General features: G+C 61.7%; 1 protein-coding gene across 4 annotated transcripts in view; it reads left to right on the plus strand.

Annotated features, from left to right (window-relative positions):
• The window catches only part of CCDC85C (coiled-coil domain containing 85C), an 83,568-nt gene extending 66,346 nt beyond the window's left edge, over nucleotides 1–17,222 (plus strand). Inside the window, exons 3-7 of one of the 4 annotated variants that reach the window (XM_082648407.1) lie at nucleotides 3,187–3,225; nucleotides 7,211–7,318; nucleotides 12,042–12,137; nucleotides 12,996–13,094; nucleotides 14,006–17,222. In XM_082648407.1, the coding sequence (XP_082504533.1) occupies nucleotides 3,187–3,225; nucleotides 7,211–7,318; nucleotides 12,042–12,137; nucleotides 12,996–13,094; nucleotides 14,006–14,095 (432 nt within the window). In that variant the 3' untranslated portion in view covers nucleotides 14,096–17,222. The remainder of the gene's footprint in view (nucleotides 1–3,186; nucleotides 3,226–7,210; nucleotides 7,319–12,041; nucleotides 12,138–12,995; nucleotides 13,095–14,005) is intronic. The other 3 variants (XM_082648408.1, XM_082648410.1, XM_082648409.1) reach the window with 3 other exon arrangements.
• The last annotated feature ends 217 nt before the right edge of the window (nucleotides 17,223–17,439 follow it).

Consider the following 17,439-nt stretch of genomic DNA (forward strand, 5'->3'; position numbering starts at 1 on the left):
GGTCTCCCAGGCTGGGAGGGGAGGCTGGTTCTTGCCCAGAATAAGGAAGGTCTGCTTAACCCAGGGAGAGTGGCTTCATAAGGTAGTGAGTGTACCATCTGTGGAGGTAATCAAGTGTGGATGGATGGATGGATGGGGGTGATGGATGACCGTGTTTGGGAATATTGAAGAAGGAGATTGCTGCCATGGGTGGGATTCTGGCCACGGTCTCATGGGCTCTAGCTTGTGAGATTTCATGATTCTGGCACCTATATCTTTTCAGTGAAATCAAATTGCACAGAAACCTCCAGCTCTGTGCAAAGTGGAAAATCTGCCTTTGGCGAAAAGCAGGGGAGAGCAATGTTATTCTTTTAACTATCTTCGGGTGACGTGGCTTTGGGGTTTGGGTGGGAGGGCAGAGAGCCGCTGTGGATTCCCGTTCCCCACTGCCCACCCTCTCCCTCCACGGCCTCTATTTAACTCCAAAACAGCTTTAATTAAAAATGTGCCAGAGTGTTCACAGGCTAAATTACTGTATTGCAGTTCATATTTTCTTTCTCATGTCGGCTTTAAAATTTCATCAACACAGCTGCTTCCTCTGCAGTGATTCATCTGGAGCCCAGTATGTGATAGGATTTTTCCCGTGGATTCTGTGCCTAGCCGGGCTGGGCTGGAGGCGGCTCTGATTGACGCGGGGGCCTACGCTCTGTGGTTCCCTCCATTCACTTCCCTGCTGGGCTGATCAATGAAGGCTCCGCGTGTGCCCAGAAGCCAGCTTCACAAAAGAGCAAGAAGCAGGTCGGGCAGGAGCGGGCGGCCGTCTGGGGGAGAGGAGGCAGTGGTCCAGGCCCGTGGCTGTGACGGGTCCCAGCCGGCCCCCCTTCGCCTGGCCCCGGTGCCCACTCTTCCTATCCTGCCATGCCACACAGGATCACTGTACACTCAGGTTGGAAGTGACCCCAGGATTTACACCAAGCATGGATGGGGAAACTGAGGCCTGGGTGGAGGAGGATTTCCTGGGACAGGTGATTGTATTAGTTTGCTAGAGCTGCCGTAACAAAGAACCATGCACTTTGTCGGAGCGGGGTGCGTGGAGAAGGGGCTTAAGCAACTGAAATGTATTGAATGTATTGTCTCACAGTTCTGGGGAGCATGGGGTCAACAGGTCAGCATATGAATTTGATTGGGACACAGTTCAACCTGTAGCAATGATGCTGTTGGCCTGACGGTATAAGAAAGTGGGTTTGAGCCCCAGAGGAGTCTGGGTTCAGATAATCCCTGCTCCACCACTCACCGGCTGTGTGGCTTTAGGTAAGATACCTTATGTCCCGGTGCCTGGTTTCCTCACCTATAAGACAGGGGCGATGGTGATGCCTGCTACAGCACTGACTGGAACCTGGGGGCGCCCAGGCAGTGCTTGCCCTTCTCTCCTTTTCCTGGTCTTGGGAGCCTGGGATTTTTCAAGGTCTGGAAGCCCACGCCCATTCAGCCGGGCTTGGTCCCTGGTGGACTGCTCCTTCTTGCCTTTTGTCTGCGTTTTGAACCATCCAGGCCTTGGGACTGAGGAACAGTCTGCTACTATCTGAGCCCATTGCTGACACCTCAGTACTGGTTCCCGCCTCCCCAGGGAGGGCTGTTTTGGTTGGTTGGTCCCCTTGCCCAAGCCTGCTGGCCTCATGGTGTGTCTGTGGTGGCAGTTCTGCTCGCTGGCATCTTCTGTGCCGTGCTGCTTCGTTGACGGGCTCTGGGCTGTCCCTGCTTCGCCTGTTTGGTGTTCCGGGGTTGGCTGTCATGTCCCCGCCCCTTCTGTCATGAGAGATGTGGTCTCCGGAGGGCTGCATCTGCTTCATTAGCAGAACCTTAGAACCAGTCCAGCCTCTTCCTCAGCCAGGGAGGAAACCCCCTCTTTCCATCCTCCAAGCAGATGGTCAGTCTAGCAACGTGGGCAGGAAGAGAGACAAGGAATTCTACCTCTGTCCCTTACGCCCGAGGCTTAACCAGGGTCCACCGTGAGCCAGACACCAGGTGCTCAGCATGGTAAGAGGCTAACCCCAGAGCCAGAGGGCCTGGTTCCAACCCCCAAAGTGCCACTTACCAGCTGGGTGGCATTGGGCCAGTGGGTTAGCCTCTCTGTGCCTCAGGTTTCCCAGCTGTAGAACGGGGACACTAACGGTGTCTGCTCCAGGATTGAAGGGCAAATCACGGAAAGCACTGAGGGCCGGGGCTGGCTGGCGATAAGGGTCGGGGGTCAGCCACTGTGACCTCACCTGTGGGCCGTCCAGCAGCTGAGTGTCCTACTGGACCCCAATTGACATGCAGGCAAACAGAGACCTGGGAGTGGGCGAGTTGCTCAGGTCCACTCAGTTGCGATGGGATTTGGATTTTGCAACACCTGTGCCCTCCAGAGTCCCCCACCTGCCTCCACAGAGGTTACATGGCCCGCCCCTCACTCACCTCATCGGAGCAAGTAATGGTCCCACCAGGGGACCCGTGAGGGGATGACGGTCATTGCGGTTGGGACCCAGTCAGCGCGGTACCCATCAGTTACAGGCCACGTGGTTCTGGGCAGTACACACATCCGGGTTTGAAAAATGGTTTAGGACCTGAAGTCGCATGGGGGTAGGGGGCAGTGCCAGCTGCGGGTGAGACATCAGCCACGTGTTAACCGCACGTGGACGACACGCTGCCTCATCTGAGCAATAACCGGAAGAACCCGCTGGATCCCTGGCCACGCCGCAGCCCCTTTGATTCACAGCCTGCTAATGAGTTCTCGTAAAATTAAAGGGGGAAAAAAGCAGGTAAATCTGGTTGGTAGGACCTGTATGTTCTCGTGAGAGACCTTGCGGGCCACATTCGCCCTGAGGACGGGCAGATATCTGGCCTTGCCCAGCTGGCTGGGATCTCGGGGTGCCTCTCAGAAGTGCAGCTGTGTTCCAGTGTGAGCCTCGAGGAGGGCTGTGAAGGGGTTGGGGCCCCAGTTCTTGGCGTGTGGTAGGCACGCTGTCAGTCCTTGTGCAATCTGGAGTTTCTAAAAACACGGGGCTCCTGTGAGGCGCCTTGGGGACCCCGACCTCGGCCCTTGGCCTCCCTGCTGCAGCCCAGCCGAGGTCCTGGCGGCTTTGGGCTAATGGGCGTCCAGGGGAGGGAGGGCAGAGGTGAAGGTCGTGGTTGGCATCGCTGGGTGACACTTGCTCTCTTCCCTTCCAGCTGCCCCGCCCCTATGGCCGCCCGAGAAGCTGGCTTCAGGTAGAGCTGCCCGGCAGGGCTTGTTTGCAGTGCTGTGTGGGGTGGGGGCTGCTTGCAGTGCTGTGTGATGCCCTGTCTGCTCTGGGTGCCCCCCGCAGCGCCCTCCCATCTCTTCCTGGGAGCTGACCACCACGCAGGGTGCCCTGGTCCTGCCTTTAGATTCATTGTGGGATCCGCCCTCTCTCTGAGCTGGTGTTACTGCCCAGTTTTACAAAGTAACAGCAAAAGAGTTATGAGACAGTGGCCTCCTGTGATGCTGCACCCGGGCCCCTGCTTACCCACCTCTCACCGGATCTGCCCAGCTTGTGAGGTCAGGGGCAGGTCGAGATCTGCACTCTGCAGGAGAAACTGCAGCGCCTGGCAGGGTGAGGGCTTGCCGAGGCCACAGGAGTTAGTGGTGGCTCCCAGCTGGCCCAGGTCCTCGGGCGAGGCCTCCAGGGATGCCTGGAGGTAGGAAGAACCCACCAGCGCCCAGTGCTGGGCTCCCACCCTCTCCGAGCGCTACAGCCTTGCCACCCCTGGGAGGTAGGTGTCACTGCCCTGTGTTAGGGTTTCGGAAAGCGGGGCTGGTGTCACTTGTCACCTGTCCCCATGATAGAGACACCGACACCTCCCTGTACCACGAAGGCTGGCAGGCTGAGGACTGGCTCCCACTGATGGGGTCCTGCCCCTGGTCACTGCATACACATCGGCCCATGGGCCCTGCGTCTGGGGATCTGAGCAGTCACCTGCGGGCAGATTGCCAGGTGGGGACGCCCGGGCGCCCCCGTGTCGGTGCTCACCTTCCATCTCCGCAGTGGCAGGCCCCGCTTCACCTGTCAGGCGCTGCCTCCCTGCCTGGGTGCACCCGGTAGGACCACGTCCTGTTGTAGCCTGCGGCCCACCCGAGGGGCTGAGAGCCCTTTGGGACCAGGAAGGCAGGGCGAGTAGCTGCCTCTGAGCGAGCCCAGAAAGCGGCCCCCCAGGGAGGAGCCCTGAGTGGAGGGGCGGGGAGGTGGGCGCCTAGCCTTGTTTTCTCTGAGTTCTGCCCTTGGCCCGTTTCTGTTCAGCACCTCCTTTGACGGTGCTCCCCAGGAGGCTCTGCAGGTGGCCTCAAGGGATCCCCCGGCTTTGCAAGCAGGAGTCGCTGCGCAGGCGATGACTAGGTGCTTCTGTGGCTGGGAGCCTCCTTGCAGCCCCACAGAGGCCCGGAGAGGCTGGGGTAGCCTGACTTCACACTACCCGCCGCGACCCGCTCTGAGCTGGATAGCGTTGCAGTGATGGCCCTGGACAGAGGCCCCGGGTGCCCTTAACAGTGGGATGGGAGGCTCTGCAGCCTCCTGGGTCTCTCCCTCCCGGTCCAGAACTCTTGTGCTGCTTTCTCGTGGGGGACAGGGCGGGGTGGAAGCGGCCGTTGCCGTAGCTGCAGCGCTGGATCGTTTCCTTCCCTTTTAAGGATCCGGGCAACCCTGTTCCAGCTCCTGCTCTGTGTGTCAGATCCGCTTCCCTGTGTCCCGAGGGACCCCGTCAGGGGGCCTGGGGGGCAGGGCAGTCCTCTCCTGGGGAGCAGTGGTGCGCCCCGTGTCCTGCCCGCCCCGCCGCCCCAGAAGGCCCCTTCAGCTTCGCTCCACCTCAGTGGTGAAACCCTAGGGATTTCATCTTCCAGGGCACCAAGAGGCAAGAGGCAGGAGTTTTAATTTGGGTTTAAGTGCAGTCGTGTTGCTTCATGTCGATGCGTCATTAGCTGCGTTGCCCCAGCATTCTCCCCGCCAGCTTTGTGGCTTTTTGCTCATAAAGTGCTGTGGGCTCGCAAATAGTTATGGACATCGCCGGAGGCAGGGGTAGGAATTGCGTGCTGCTAAGTAAAAACTCCCCACCCTCTTGCACACACACCTCCTCCCCAGGGAATTATCTGCCGGGAGGGAGGAGACACACAGACCTGTGTTTTCAGTAGCAGCACGTGGGCTGCTTCTGAACCCCTTTGGTCCGGGATCAGAGACGCTGTGGAGGAGGGGAGACTCAGCCCAGAGCAGAATCTAGACAGGGTGCGGGTAAGGACAGGGCAGCACCCGCCGTCCTGGTCCCAGGGGCCGACGGGAGAGAGCAGTGGCTCCAATGCCTGGCCCTGTGGTCAAATCCATGCCAGTGTGTGTGTGGCCTGCGGCCCCAGGGGTGCACGTTCAGCATGTTGAGTTGAGAACACGCTTTCCACTGGAGAAGATTTTGTAACTGTCACAGAGATCTGGCCAGGAAAATAATTGGCTTTGGGATTTTTGCCTATAAATGGAGCTGGGGGGGCGGATCCCCATGGGAGGGTGAATGAGTGCTGGGCGAGGGGCGGTGTCTCTTTCCTGTTGGCGCCCGGTGGCAGAGGCTCGGCTCAGATAGACCCCTGGCTGGGCCAGGGAGGGTCAGTATGCCTTGGGTGACAGTCCAATTTTAAGATAGAGGACTGTGACCGAGATCCCCCTGTAAGACCCTGCTGCAACTCAGGGGACCCCACTTCTCTCCCCTCTGTGTCCCTTGGTGACCTTGGCCACACTCCGGTGCTCCCTAGGCCACGGGAACAGTTCTTAGCTAGGCGGCTGGTCTCGGCTCTCCTCAGGCCGGCGGGAGCCTGGGGTGGGGATGGGATGGGAGTGGGGTAATGAGGGGAGTGACTGCCTTTCTCCTGTTCCTCCGGGCCGCCTCTGCTCCTGTTCTACAGATAGTTACAGGGCACTGCTGTGTGTGCCCAAGCCCTTGAGACCTGGGGCGTCTGACCTGGGTCTGATGGGGGCGGGAAGGCAGAACCCAGGGAGTTGATGAGGCTGGAGGCCCCGTGAGAAATGGGGGCCTGGGTCCAGCGGCGGCGGGGGGGGGGAAGATGGGTGTGTGCGGGGCCCCCCGGGCAGAGCAGGGGAGTGCTGGAGAGGAGGAGGGGCCCCCAGGAGTGGCTGCCGCCCTGTCTTGCTCCCCCAGCCCTGGCCTCTTCCCCTCCTAGGGTTTGTTTGGGCAACTCAACGGCTGCTGCTGATTTATGGGACGTTCCGCTGCATTTTATCTGCCCAGAAGTGTTTCCGCAGTTCCTTTGAAGTAGAAGAGGGTGTTGGGGTCAGAAGCACCACCCCAGGGCTGTAGTGATGCAGAGGGTCCAGAAGCCAAGGTTTCTGCTCAGCGGGACCAGGGGGCCTCCGCTGGATTGAGCGTGACCCCTGGGTCCCCCCGCCTCTGGGTCCAGCCCCAGCTTCTGCGCGGCTCTGCTTTGCCCCGAGGGGAACCACCTAAGGCCACATAGGTGCTTGTTCATTCATTCACTCACTCATTCATTCAGTAATTCATTCATTCCCGCTTCCCCCCTCCTTCTAAGCGTGCCCTGGGCATTCGTTAGTCATGAGCCCGGCTGCGCTGGCACCTGTGGTTACAGAGGGTGAGGCCCAGGGCTCACACTTACGAGCTGCTTTCTGACGGCGGAGGCTCACGGGCAGCGTGTCAGAGCGCTCTGCAGGCTCACACCTTGGGCAGCCCCAGCCTCGTGGAGGCGGGAGGACTTCCCCGAGGACGTGGGCCCCAGGGGCTGCAGAGGCCGTTCCCCAGGCCATTCGGGGACCAGTGCAGGGTGCTGGAGCAGAGGAACGAGGGGGGCGGGGCGGGGCGAGCCACGCTCCCATTCACTCACCTGTCTATTCAGCCATGCAAGAAACGTTTATAAAATACACAGCAGGGAGCGAAACGAAGCCCCTGGCCTCGTGGCTCTGACACTTGAACAGAGAGATGGACGTCAACGGCTACTGATGAAAGTGGCAGTGAGATCAAATTGGGGTGGGGGCGGAGGGAGGGTGCACAGGCCGGGCCTCCAGGCAGGTGTGAGGAACAGAGCGGAGGGAACCCACGGAGGGAGCCCTGCCTGGACCGGGCAGGGGTGTCTCGTCCAGCGGTCCGAGGACCTGACGGGAGCATCCTCGGCCCCCTCAGCCCAGCCCCTCGCCCCTCACCTCTAACCCCTCTCCCCTTCTCTCTCACGCAGCAGGCAGGCTCCGGAGAGTTCCGGACACTGCGGAAAGGCTTCTCCCCGTACCACTCGGAGTCCCAGCTCTCCAGCCTGCCGCCCTCCTACCAGGATGCCCTGCAGAATGTAAGTGTCCCTCTCCCAAGAGCCCCACTGTTCCCGTGTGGACCGCCCACCTCCGGAAGTGGAGGGGTGAGGCTCAGACCGCCTGGTGACCTGCCCAGGGCACGAGGATGGTCCACGGCTGAGCTAGGATTGGGATCCTCAGCTTCTGCCCGAGCTGCTTCCAGGGCAAGGCTTGGACGGCGCCTGGGCTCCCGACCCTTGACCCTCCACCCTCGACCCTTAGAACCTTGTAAGGGCCTGGCGTGGTGGTGAGAGGTGGGGGCCCAACTTGGGATACCGTTGCCGGCAGTGCAGGCTGGGGCAGAGGCCACGCGGCCCAGCCGCTGTCTGTCTGTGCAACTCGTCCGCCTCTGTCACTCCTTGGACACAGCAGGGAGTGGCTGCCCTGTGTGTACGTGAGGGCGACTACCCCAGACTTTATAACGGAGGTGGGAGAGGAGCTCAAGTTTATGACCGTGGGCTTCCGTTATCATCAGGGCGCCTCCAAGGTGATCCTGGCTTCTCGCCTGGGCTCTGACCTGCCCTGGGTGGGACAGGGAGGGCAGCGTGCGGCCAGCTCCCTGGGATGTGCATGCCCGGCTCAGGACTGCTCCCTGTGGGTGAATGTGCCCGTCATCCCTCTGTGACCGAGGGATGTATTCTTGTATTCAGAATACGCAGATCTACAGAAGCAGAAAGTACATTAGTGGTTGCCAGGGGCTGGCAGGAGGCGGGAGGAGGTGATGAAAACGTTCTGTTGGATGACTGTACAAATCTGTGAATGTGCAAAAACTACCTCCCAAGAAGCACGCGTTCGCATGAGCTCTGTAGATGTTTATTGAGCATCTGCTACGTGCAGGGCCGTGCTGGGCGCTCTCCACACACAGAAGCCCTGCAGCAAGGCAGGGACTTGGTGAGAAGTCCCCACGGAACAGATGAGAAACCGAGCTGGCCTGAGGTCCCTTGCAAGGTGGGCCTGGACTCTCCCCCAGGGTCCCAGCCCGGCTGTCTCCCTTCCATCCCAGCCAGCAAGGGCAGCCCCGGGGTTCCTCCCTGGGCCTCTGCGCTGGCAGGAGCAGGCCGATGCTGCCGCTGGCTGCTGGCCGAGCGCTCTGCTGTTTCTCTTCTGAGGCCCTCGCACCTTCTCCAGGAATGTAGCTGCTGACGCTGTGCAGGCAGCAAAGCCTGCTGATGACAGATAATCCAAATATTTATCCAGGAGCCCCGTGGCTGAATGAGGCTCCATGATGAAGGGCTCTCAAAGCCCAGCATTGCATTGCCCCCACAGGAGCGGCTCCCCCAGCCCTTCATACCCTCTGCCCTCTGTTCATTCTGATTGACTGTGGGAATCCTAACAGCTCACGGGACAGGGCACTGAAGACTTCTTGGTGAGCTGCAAACTGTAAAGTGCTGTGCAAGCCTGGCTGGCTCCTAGGACGTGCAGATGGGAGCAGAGGGAGCTCACTCCCCGAGGCTGAGCCCCTGAGGCCTTGACAGTGCTAGCGGAGGGCATGAGTCTTCCGGAAGGCTTCCTGGAGGAGGCCTTAGGAGGGGCTCCCTGTGCTGTCTTTAGGCTGCCTGCGTGCCATGGGCTGTCACCCCCTTTGGAGGGAAGGAAGCTGAGGCCCACTGGGGTGGGGTGGGGTGGGATGGGACGGTTTGCCAGGGTCGCATGGCTAGTGCGTGCCAGCACCAGGCCAAGCTGGGCTTGGAGGCCGGGTGCCGGCGTGCAGCACGAGGCCGCGGGCAGGCTGTTGGGGCAGATGGAGAGGGTGATGGTGTCTTGTGGGAGGGGCAGCCACAGAGGCTGCTGAGGAGGCAGTAGAGGGGCCGGAGCTGAGGTGGGAGTTCAGAGGCCAGGCCCCTTGGGACGTTTATAGGGCGCTGAGCCCTTGCTGGGCCCTGGAGGGCCCGTGGGTCCACAGGGAGAGGGGGTTTGTGTGGGGGGACCCCCTGTGCTCTGATGCTGCCGGGGGCCTCGTCTCTTCCACAGCTACGTGTGGGCACATTTTCTGTAAGGCTACCTGCATGTCCACATGTCAGAGAATCCCGGGGTGAAGCAGGTGACCCTGTGGGGTGGGGACACCTCCTCCCTGCCCAGCTGGATGTCCCCACCCTCCCCGACCCCATCCCTACCCACTTCTCCCACCCACTGCCTGTCAGTGGAGCGAGCAACGGAGGTTGTACCCATCAGGGTCTGAGAGGAGGAGGCTTTGACAGCTCCCTCGGGGAAACTGGTTTCCCTACTTTTTTTTGGTCAGTTGACTATATTTAAGTGTCCCTTTCAGTGGATTTTAGAATCTTCACAGATTTGTGCAGTCATCGCAGCAGATCATTTTCATCACCCTGGAAAGAAACCCCGTGCTCCTTAGCAGTCCCTCCCCGCAGCCCCCGCCCCCAGCCCCTTGGCAACCGCTAATCTACTTGCTGCCTCTCCGCATTTGCCTTTTCTGGATATTTCATATAAACCGGAATCATAAAGCATGCCGTTCTGTGTGACTGGCTTCTTTCACTTAGCACCGCGTTTCTAAGATTCATCCACATCGTAGCCTGTGTCAGACCTTCATTGCTTTTTATTGTCAAATTTTATTGTCCACATAAATTTGGACAGAGTTTAATGTGCAACAGCTGTGTGGGTGCCCCACATCTTGTGTGTCGTTCATCAGTTGCTGTGCATTGGTTTGTTTCCATTTTCTGCCTGTTGTGACTCGTGCTGCTCTGAACACCCCTGCACGGGCACGTGTGTGGACGCCTGTGTTCAGTGCTCTTGGGAGCACCTCCCCGCTTTTGGCTCCAGCGCTGGAGTCCCACAGACCCGGGGGGGGGGAGGCTCGGCCCCCTGGTTTACTAGCTCTGTGGCCTTGGCAAGTCGTGCAGCCTCCCCTTACTCATCTGTAAAGTGGGAGCATAGAAAGACAGCGTCTGCGCAGAGGGTGGCAAGCGGCACTCCGTGGGCTGCTCTGCTCCGAGTGGGCTCTTAGGAGGTCGGGGGCAGGCATCACCGGGCTTCCCAGGCTGTGGTCCTCCTGCCATGGCAGGCCTGCAGGGGTGAGCTGGGTTTGGGAAGTGCTCTAAAGGTCGCGGTCCTGACCGCTGTCCGCGGGTGGCTTCAGTCGCAGGAAGCCGCGGCTACGCTCTCATTAGCACCTGCCGTCTGTTTGGTGGGGTGGCCCAGGAAGCGGTTGGATTGCACGGCCTATCGTGGCCACTCCTAGTCTTTGCTTCAGAATCGGCCCCCTTACAGTGCGGGCGGTCAGGGAGCCCCAGGCGCAGACAGGACCTGAGGCCAGAGGAGCCCAGGGCCAGGCGCCTTCCTGGGCTGTACTTGTGTGCGGTCGCCCCCTGCTGGCCTTTAGTGGGGAGGGCAGCCTTCTGCCTCAGGGTGCGCACCTATGTGTGTGTGACCCACCCGGCACCTGTCTCCCAGAAGCCGCTTTGGTTTCCCCCGCATGACACACCCGGCCGGGATCCAGAGACCGGGCAGCCTGGGCCAGAGTTAGGGAAACAGCATCCCAGGCTCTCCATACAGCCTGGGACACAGGGACTCTAGCTGTCGTGCAGACAAGGAAACCGAGGTGCAGAGTGGGTCGGGCCTGCCTGGAGAACCTTGCCCAAGCCCAGCTCTGCCGGACATCAAGGCTGTGGGGTCTGGCCTCTGCCTGGAGCCAAGAGCAGGGCGAGCCTGCGAGGCCCTGGGATCAGGTCCGGGCCACGCGGGCCGGTGGGGAGAAGGCAGAGGGTGGCTGCTGGTGGTGGAAGATTCCAGGCCCCGAGGGTCCCCGCACAGCGTGGCCTGGCTGGGCAGGGTCCCAGGGCGATGGCCTCATGAGCTGAGCTCACTGAGTTGGCCTGGTCTCTGGAGGGGTCATCGGGGGCCACTGACGGAGAAGGAAACCAAGACTCAGAGACAGGAAGGCTGCCCAGACGCCAGGGTCTCCCCTTCACGCACTCCCTGGGGTGTTCTTGGTGTTTAATCTCTGCCTTCCAGCATCCGCCGGTTCCCCTCAGGTCCCCTCCCAGCGTCTCCTGACCTCCCGGCTCCTGCCGCCCCGCGGTTGCATCGGCCTCCTTGTGTGTGGGCTCCTTCTGTGCGGCCCTGATCCCTTCTTGACCTTGCTCTGGGGCCGGGGTCCCCGCTGCAGCCCCAGCCAAAAGCCCTGCCTTCCGCCCCACGGACACCTGGCCAGCCGGGGAGAAGCCGGGCAGACAGACACTCGGCTTCCGACACGGGCGGGCAGAGGGCCAGGGAGTGGGTCCCTTCCTCTCCCGGCTTGCCTCCCGGCCCCTCAGGCTGATGTGGGTGGTGGGCACATGGTTGCCAGTTAGGGTGTTGGCAGAAGGAGGTGGCACTGTTCCTGGGTGGCCGGACAGAACTGGGAGGGTCAGGGCTGGAAGCCCCAGGAATGCCCTGGGGGGTGGAGGCCGGGGAGGGAGAGAGACCTTAGGAGGCAGGCCGCCTGGGGCTGGAGCCCAGGTCCTTCGCACCTTCCCAGGTGACCGGCAAAACAGACAGCAGACCTTCCCTGTGGGCTGTTTAGAGGAGCCTGCGGGATGTGTGTGGGGAGTCCCGATGCTGCCCCCCGGCCTCACGCCCAGCCTCCTCTCCCCCGTCACCTCCACCCCCATTTCCTCCCGCCTGGGCCCTGGCCACGCAGACGCAGTGCCCTCTCCCAGCTGCTGGCGCACCTGTGGCTGCCACCTGGGAGCCAGCCAGGGCGAGCTGAGACGCACTTCCTTCCCACAGGGCCCGGCCTGCACGGTTCCCGAGCTGTCCCCGCCGCCCTCGGGCGGCTACAGCTCTGCGGGACAGAAGCCCGAGGCTGTCGTACACGCGATGAAGGTGAGGGCCAGGCCCTGCCGCTCCCTCGGGGGCCCCCAGATCCTGCTGCACTTCAGGAGCCTGTGACCTTGGACCCCACGTTTGCCCTCTCTGAGCCTGGGGGCAGCTGAGCGGCAGGGCAGGGACTTTGGCCTCTGGGTGGCCGTGGCTGCCTGGAGCACCGTGGTGTGGGGATTCCGCGGGGTGCTGGGTAGCGGCCAGGGAAGCTGAGGCCTGGGGGAGGTGGGGGGAGGGCTGGCACTCCCCAGGGTCGGGGATGGGGGTTGTGGGGTGAGGCTCAGGCCTCCCAGGCCCACTCTCCTCCTGTGCCCTGCTCAGGGCCTCCGGGTGCGCCCTGCGGTGCATCTCCCACCATGGCATCCCCATCCCTTCACGTGTATGCGCGCCGCGGACGCAGTGCACGGTCCCCCGGGTGTGAGGCCTGGCACGGCTGCACAGACACGGCACACTCGCGCCTGTGCGGGCGGTGACCGGGACACACCCCTGACGTGCATGAGCCGGGCCGCCCTGAGGCCCAAGTGGGGGCCCGGGGGCGGAGTGAGTCCCCCCGTGTGACAGTGGTCCCCACCCCACCTGTCCTCCCTGCTCCCGCGTGACCTGTCTTCAGCTCTGCCCCCGATGCTGACACGGGGTGCTGCTTCCCTCGTGTAGCGTCCCCGGTGTCGCTGTACCGCGGGGAGAGGACGCGAAGCGGGGAAGGACCACCTGGCCCTTAGGCCTCTCCATGCCCCTGTTCCCTGCACACCACCCCTCCGTCCCGGGACCCCACGGCTCCCGTTCGCAGCCGCGGCTCAGGGCGACCTGCCTGAGGCCTGCCTGGTGGCTTCCGCCCCTGACCCTGGGCCCTGTCCCCTGCAGGTCCTAGAGGTACATGAGAACCTGGACCGGCAGCTCCAGGACAGCTGTGAGGAGGACCTGAGTGAGAAGGAGAAGGCCATCGTCCGAGAGATGTGCAACGTGAGCCTCCTGGGGCCCGGGCCGGGGGTGACCTGGGGGGGTGGGCCCTGTGTGGCCATTACTCCCCCAGGAGGGGCCGGTGACCTGGGGGGCTGGGAGCGGGTGCTGGGGCTTCGGGAGCCCTGGCCTCTCTTTGTCCACTTGACTTCCTCCCCCCTCCCGCCTCCCTTCCCTCTTCCCTTCCCCTCCCCTCCCCCTTTCCTTTTCCTCCCCTCCCTCTCTCTCCTTTCCCCTCCTTCTTTCCTTCCCCCCTTCCCTCCCCAAGAACAGGGTCCCTGATCTCTGGTCTTGCTCGCCCCATTTATCCTGACCCTTGGCCCCTGTCCCCTGATGTCTGTCTGGCTCCCAGCCTCCCAGCATGCTGGTGCCCCTGCTGGCTGCCAGCGCACAGGTGCTGTTCACGGGGGTGCAGGTGGAACGCTCCATTCTGCAGGACGCCCCACCCTGGAGCTAGCTGCCTTGGCTTTTGGAAGCTGGGCTTCTCTGGGTCTTTGGGGAGGCAGAGCGTCATCCCCCGACCCGCCTGGCCAATACGCATGGTCTCCTTGGACTCGTGAGGGAGCCAGCAGGGAAGGTGGATCACGGGGTGCACCTGGGCCTCGCTTGGGATGAGGTGCCCCGAATCCCCCTCCTCTGCCACCTCCTGGGTCTGTAGGCCCCACTGGACAGCCGCGAGGCCAAGTCTGCCCCCAGATGTGACCTGCTCGGGGTGGGAGGTGTGGTTGTGAAGGGTGGACGTGCAAAGACGTACCCTGAGGGTCTCTGGGCCTCACGCGGCCTCCGTGTCCCCTCCTGGCCCCATGGCTCTCGGGACGCAGGTGATTCTGAAGAGCGATGGGGCAGTCTGTGCGCACAGGCCCCTGGGCAGGCTTGGGATGGGCCCTCCACTCACAGCTCGCCCCTCCCCACAGGTGGTCTGGAGAAAACTGGGAGATGCCGCCAGCTCCAAGCCCTCCATCCGGCAGCACCTGTCTGGAAACCAGTTCAAAGGACCTTTGTAGGGCCGTTCCCCTGTGGACGTGGACTGGCCCTGCCTGGGGTCCCCAGACGTGGGCAGGCCCTCGCGCCGAGCCACTGTCTTCTTTTTCCGTGGTGAATTGTACATAGGACGCTGCCTGCTGTGGCCTGGCTGCCGGGGGTGCGACTCCATTTCCCACCTCTCACACACCAGCAAACCGGGAAGACTATTCCCCGCAGCAGAGCGGCCTGGACAACCTCGTTCCTGCTCAGGGGCCTGGGCCCTGGGCTCCATTGGCGAGAGGCTGAGGCTGCTCAGAGATGTCCGGCCCAGGAACCGTGCCGGGCTGTGCCCAGCCTTGGTGGAGGGGCACCTCATCAAGACCTCCATCCCCGGCTGCCACCTGTGCTGGACAGAGGCCGCTGGCAGCTGGACTGATGGACGGGGCACCACTTCTGACCCGCCTGCTGTGGCCTGAACACTGGCTCCATAAGCAGTGGGTCCCCAGAGTCGTGGACGAGGAAACTCACCCGCGGCCCTTCCTCTGGCCCCAGGGCCCAGCCTCCCCGCTGCCGGCTCTGCTTGTTTTTAGAGTTCACGCCCCTACCCCTAGCCACACACTCTGCAGTGTCCCCTCACCCTGTCCTAGGCTGTGCCCTATCCTTTTGGGTCCCTCCTGCCCAGGGCCCGAGGCACCTCCATTTCTGTGCTTCGCATCATGGGCTGTGTGGAGTCTCTGGGCTGGGCCTCTCTCTCTGCATGGGTGGCACCGGGCCGTGGCCAGGCCTCTGCTCAGGAACGGTTGCCCCCGGAGCTTGGACCCCTCTTGGATCACTGTGGACGGAGTCGCGTGGCCGTAGGTGAAGGAGTTCTGCCCTCCTTGGGAGGAGCCCTGCTTGGCTCTGGTTTTCATTTTCCTGTGTGACCCTCAGCAAGTCACTCAGCCTCTCTGGGCCCCTGGTCGGGAAAGGAGGGCTCAGAGGTTCGAGGCCATCAGCTCTAGTCAGCCTGTATCCTCACTCACAGCACGCGAGCCAACGGGGTCCTCCTGCTGGAGAGGCGGCTGGTGGGTGGGCTGGGAGGGGCGGAGGCCCCAGCTGAGTTCCGCTGCCTTGCTGCCTCCTCTCGGTGGACGGTCACCTCCCTTCCTGAGCCTCAGAGTCCTCCCCTGCAGAGTGGGCAGCCTAAGGTCCTCCTTGCAGGGCTCTGGGGATCAAGTAAGACCTTCAGTGTAAAAGGATCGTGTATAAACTGTAAAGCGAGACATGTAAATTTTAAAGTTTGTGTGCGAGGGCAGTGAGGCCCCGAGGGCGTAAGTGATCAGTGGCGTATCACAGACGAGATCCCAGAGCCTGGGGGGCGGGGACAGGCCGCTGTTGTAACCAGCCCCCGTCCACCCGCTGTCTGCAGTTCCTCCCCCATCGCTGGACTCCAGTGGTCATTAGAGCTCTGTGCGCGGGCGAGCGAAGAGCCCGAGAGGCTGGCTTGGCACCGGACAGGCCTCATCCGAGGCTCACGCGAGGGATGGGGACCAGGTGAGGGGACGGACGAGGCTGCCCCGTCCCTCTCCCCAGCGGGGACGCTGAGCCGTCCCCACCGCCTGTCTGCCATCGGCACCCTTGGGTCGACACTCAGGGGAAAGGCCCGCGGCCCTCACTGTGCCCGAGGAGTGCTGGACGGGTGCCGGTGGCGGCGTCGGGCACGGCCCTCTTGCCCTGGGTGTTACAGGAAGCTATGGGCTCTCTGGAAGGAGCTGGTCCCTAGGTCATGTGGTGAGTTCCCTGTCATTAGGGGTGTGCACTTGGAGCTGGGTGAACATCCTCGGTCATGTTCTGGGTGGCTTCTGCCCGGGTGGGCAGTCAGCTGCAGGGCAGAGGCCCCCTCCCGGGTCCTGGAGTCCAAAGAACCGTGGAGCAGCTCGAGGGGGGTCTGGGTCTCTTGGGTGGGAGCCACATCTGAGAACCCGTGTGTCACGTCTGGGTCAGGCTGGCTTGGCCACCACTGAAAATAAGCAATAAGCCAGGTGTCCTGGTGACTGCAGGTCTCCTGCAAACGGACCCAGGGAAGAACAGCCTCCAAGGGACCTTTCCCTGCCAGAGGGAGGTGACCCTGTCCCCTAGTGCTGCGGTGGCGTCCGGGGAGTGGGTCAGGCGTTCCCTCCAGAAGCAGCCTCCCGCCCGCCATGGAGGCAGCACCAGCTGGTGCCGACGTCTCCTTCCTGCCCCTGCCTGTGTCCCGGAGCCAGCACTGCATGGGAATGGCTTTTGAGGGCAGAATCGTACCTGTGACGGCATCTCTTTTAACGTAAGCTGTCGAAAAGCCTGCAGCGCCTCTGCGCGCCCCACGCCGGCCTGGGGCCCAGCTGCAGCGGGAGCCCACGGCTGGGAGGAGGGTCCCGGGGGCCAGCTCGGGGTGAGTCCCTGCTCTGCCACTAGCAGGGAGTGTGCAGGGGGTGACACCGGCGAACCTCCCATCTGGAGCCTCAGCTCTGAGAGCTCGTGGTGGGGTGTTGCTGAACCTGATGTCCTTTCATAAACACACTGTTTCTAGTGCCCGAAGCCCCGTGTGACACCTGTGCTGTGGCTTCCTTTCCCACTGTGATGGATGTCACCCTTCCAGCCTCATCCCAGGTGGCCAAGCCCATCCTGGAGTCGGAATCCACTGAGCACATTTTTATCCAAAAGTTATTAGCCACACATCAGTGTTGTTTAAAGAGAAAAAAGTGACCTTTTTTTTTTCTTGAAAACTTGAGAGGAAACAATACATACTACTGACTTTTTTTTTTAAGGAACAAAGGAAATGCATGACTGCAGAGCGGGAGAGGTGTATATTTTTCGTAACGTGGGGGAAGTACTTGTGCTGCTCTCTGGGAATGGGCGGACCGCCTGGCCCCTGGCCCCAGGCCGGCAGCCGCGCTCTATCTTCTGTCGGATGTGACCGCCCGAGTACTGGGGCCGCCCCCTCCCCAGCTCTGGGCAGAGCTGGGAGCCCTGGACTCCTGTGCCCGTTTCTACCTTCTATTGAACCACTTTGATTTGGGGAGAGAAAAAAAATTAGAACTTTTTGATAGTGTGGTAAAAACATTGATTTGAACTATTTTAGTAAAAGGAGTAACAGAAGATTGTGATAGTGTATACTTTGCGCTAGATAAATAAAGGCTCTTGCAAGCCTCTGGTGGGTACGCAGTGCTCATTTGTTTTGGGTGCTGGGGCCCCTCAGGGTGGATGGTGGGGGCCGCTGACTGCTGCTCCACGGCCTCTAGTCATAGGCCAGAAATGCAAAGCATTTCAAATCCGAACCCTGGTCTAACCCAGGACCCTGTCTATTGGAGGGACACTGGCAGTTCCAAACCAGCTTGAAATTCAACTGCTTCCTCCCAAGAAAGCC

Source organism: Grampus griseus, assembly GCF_964374135.1.
Source record: "Grampus griseus genome assembly, chromosome: 2".
NCBI classification, from domain to species: Eukaryota; Metazoa; Chordata; class Mammalia; order Artiodactyla; family Delphinidae; genus Grampus; species Grampus griseus.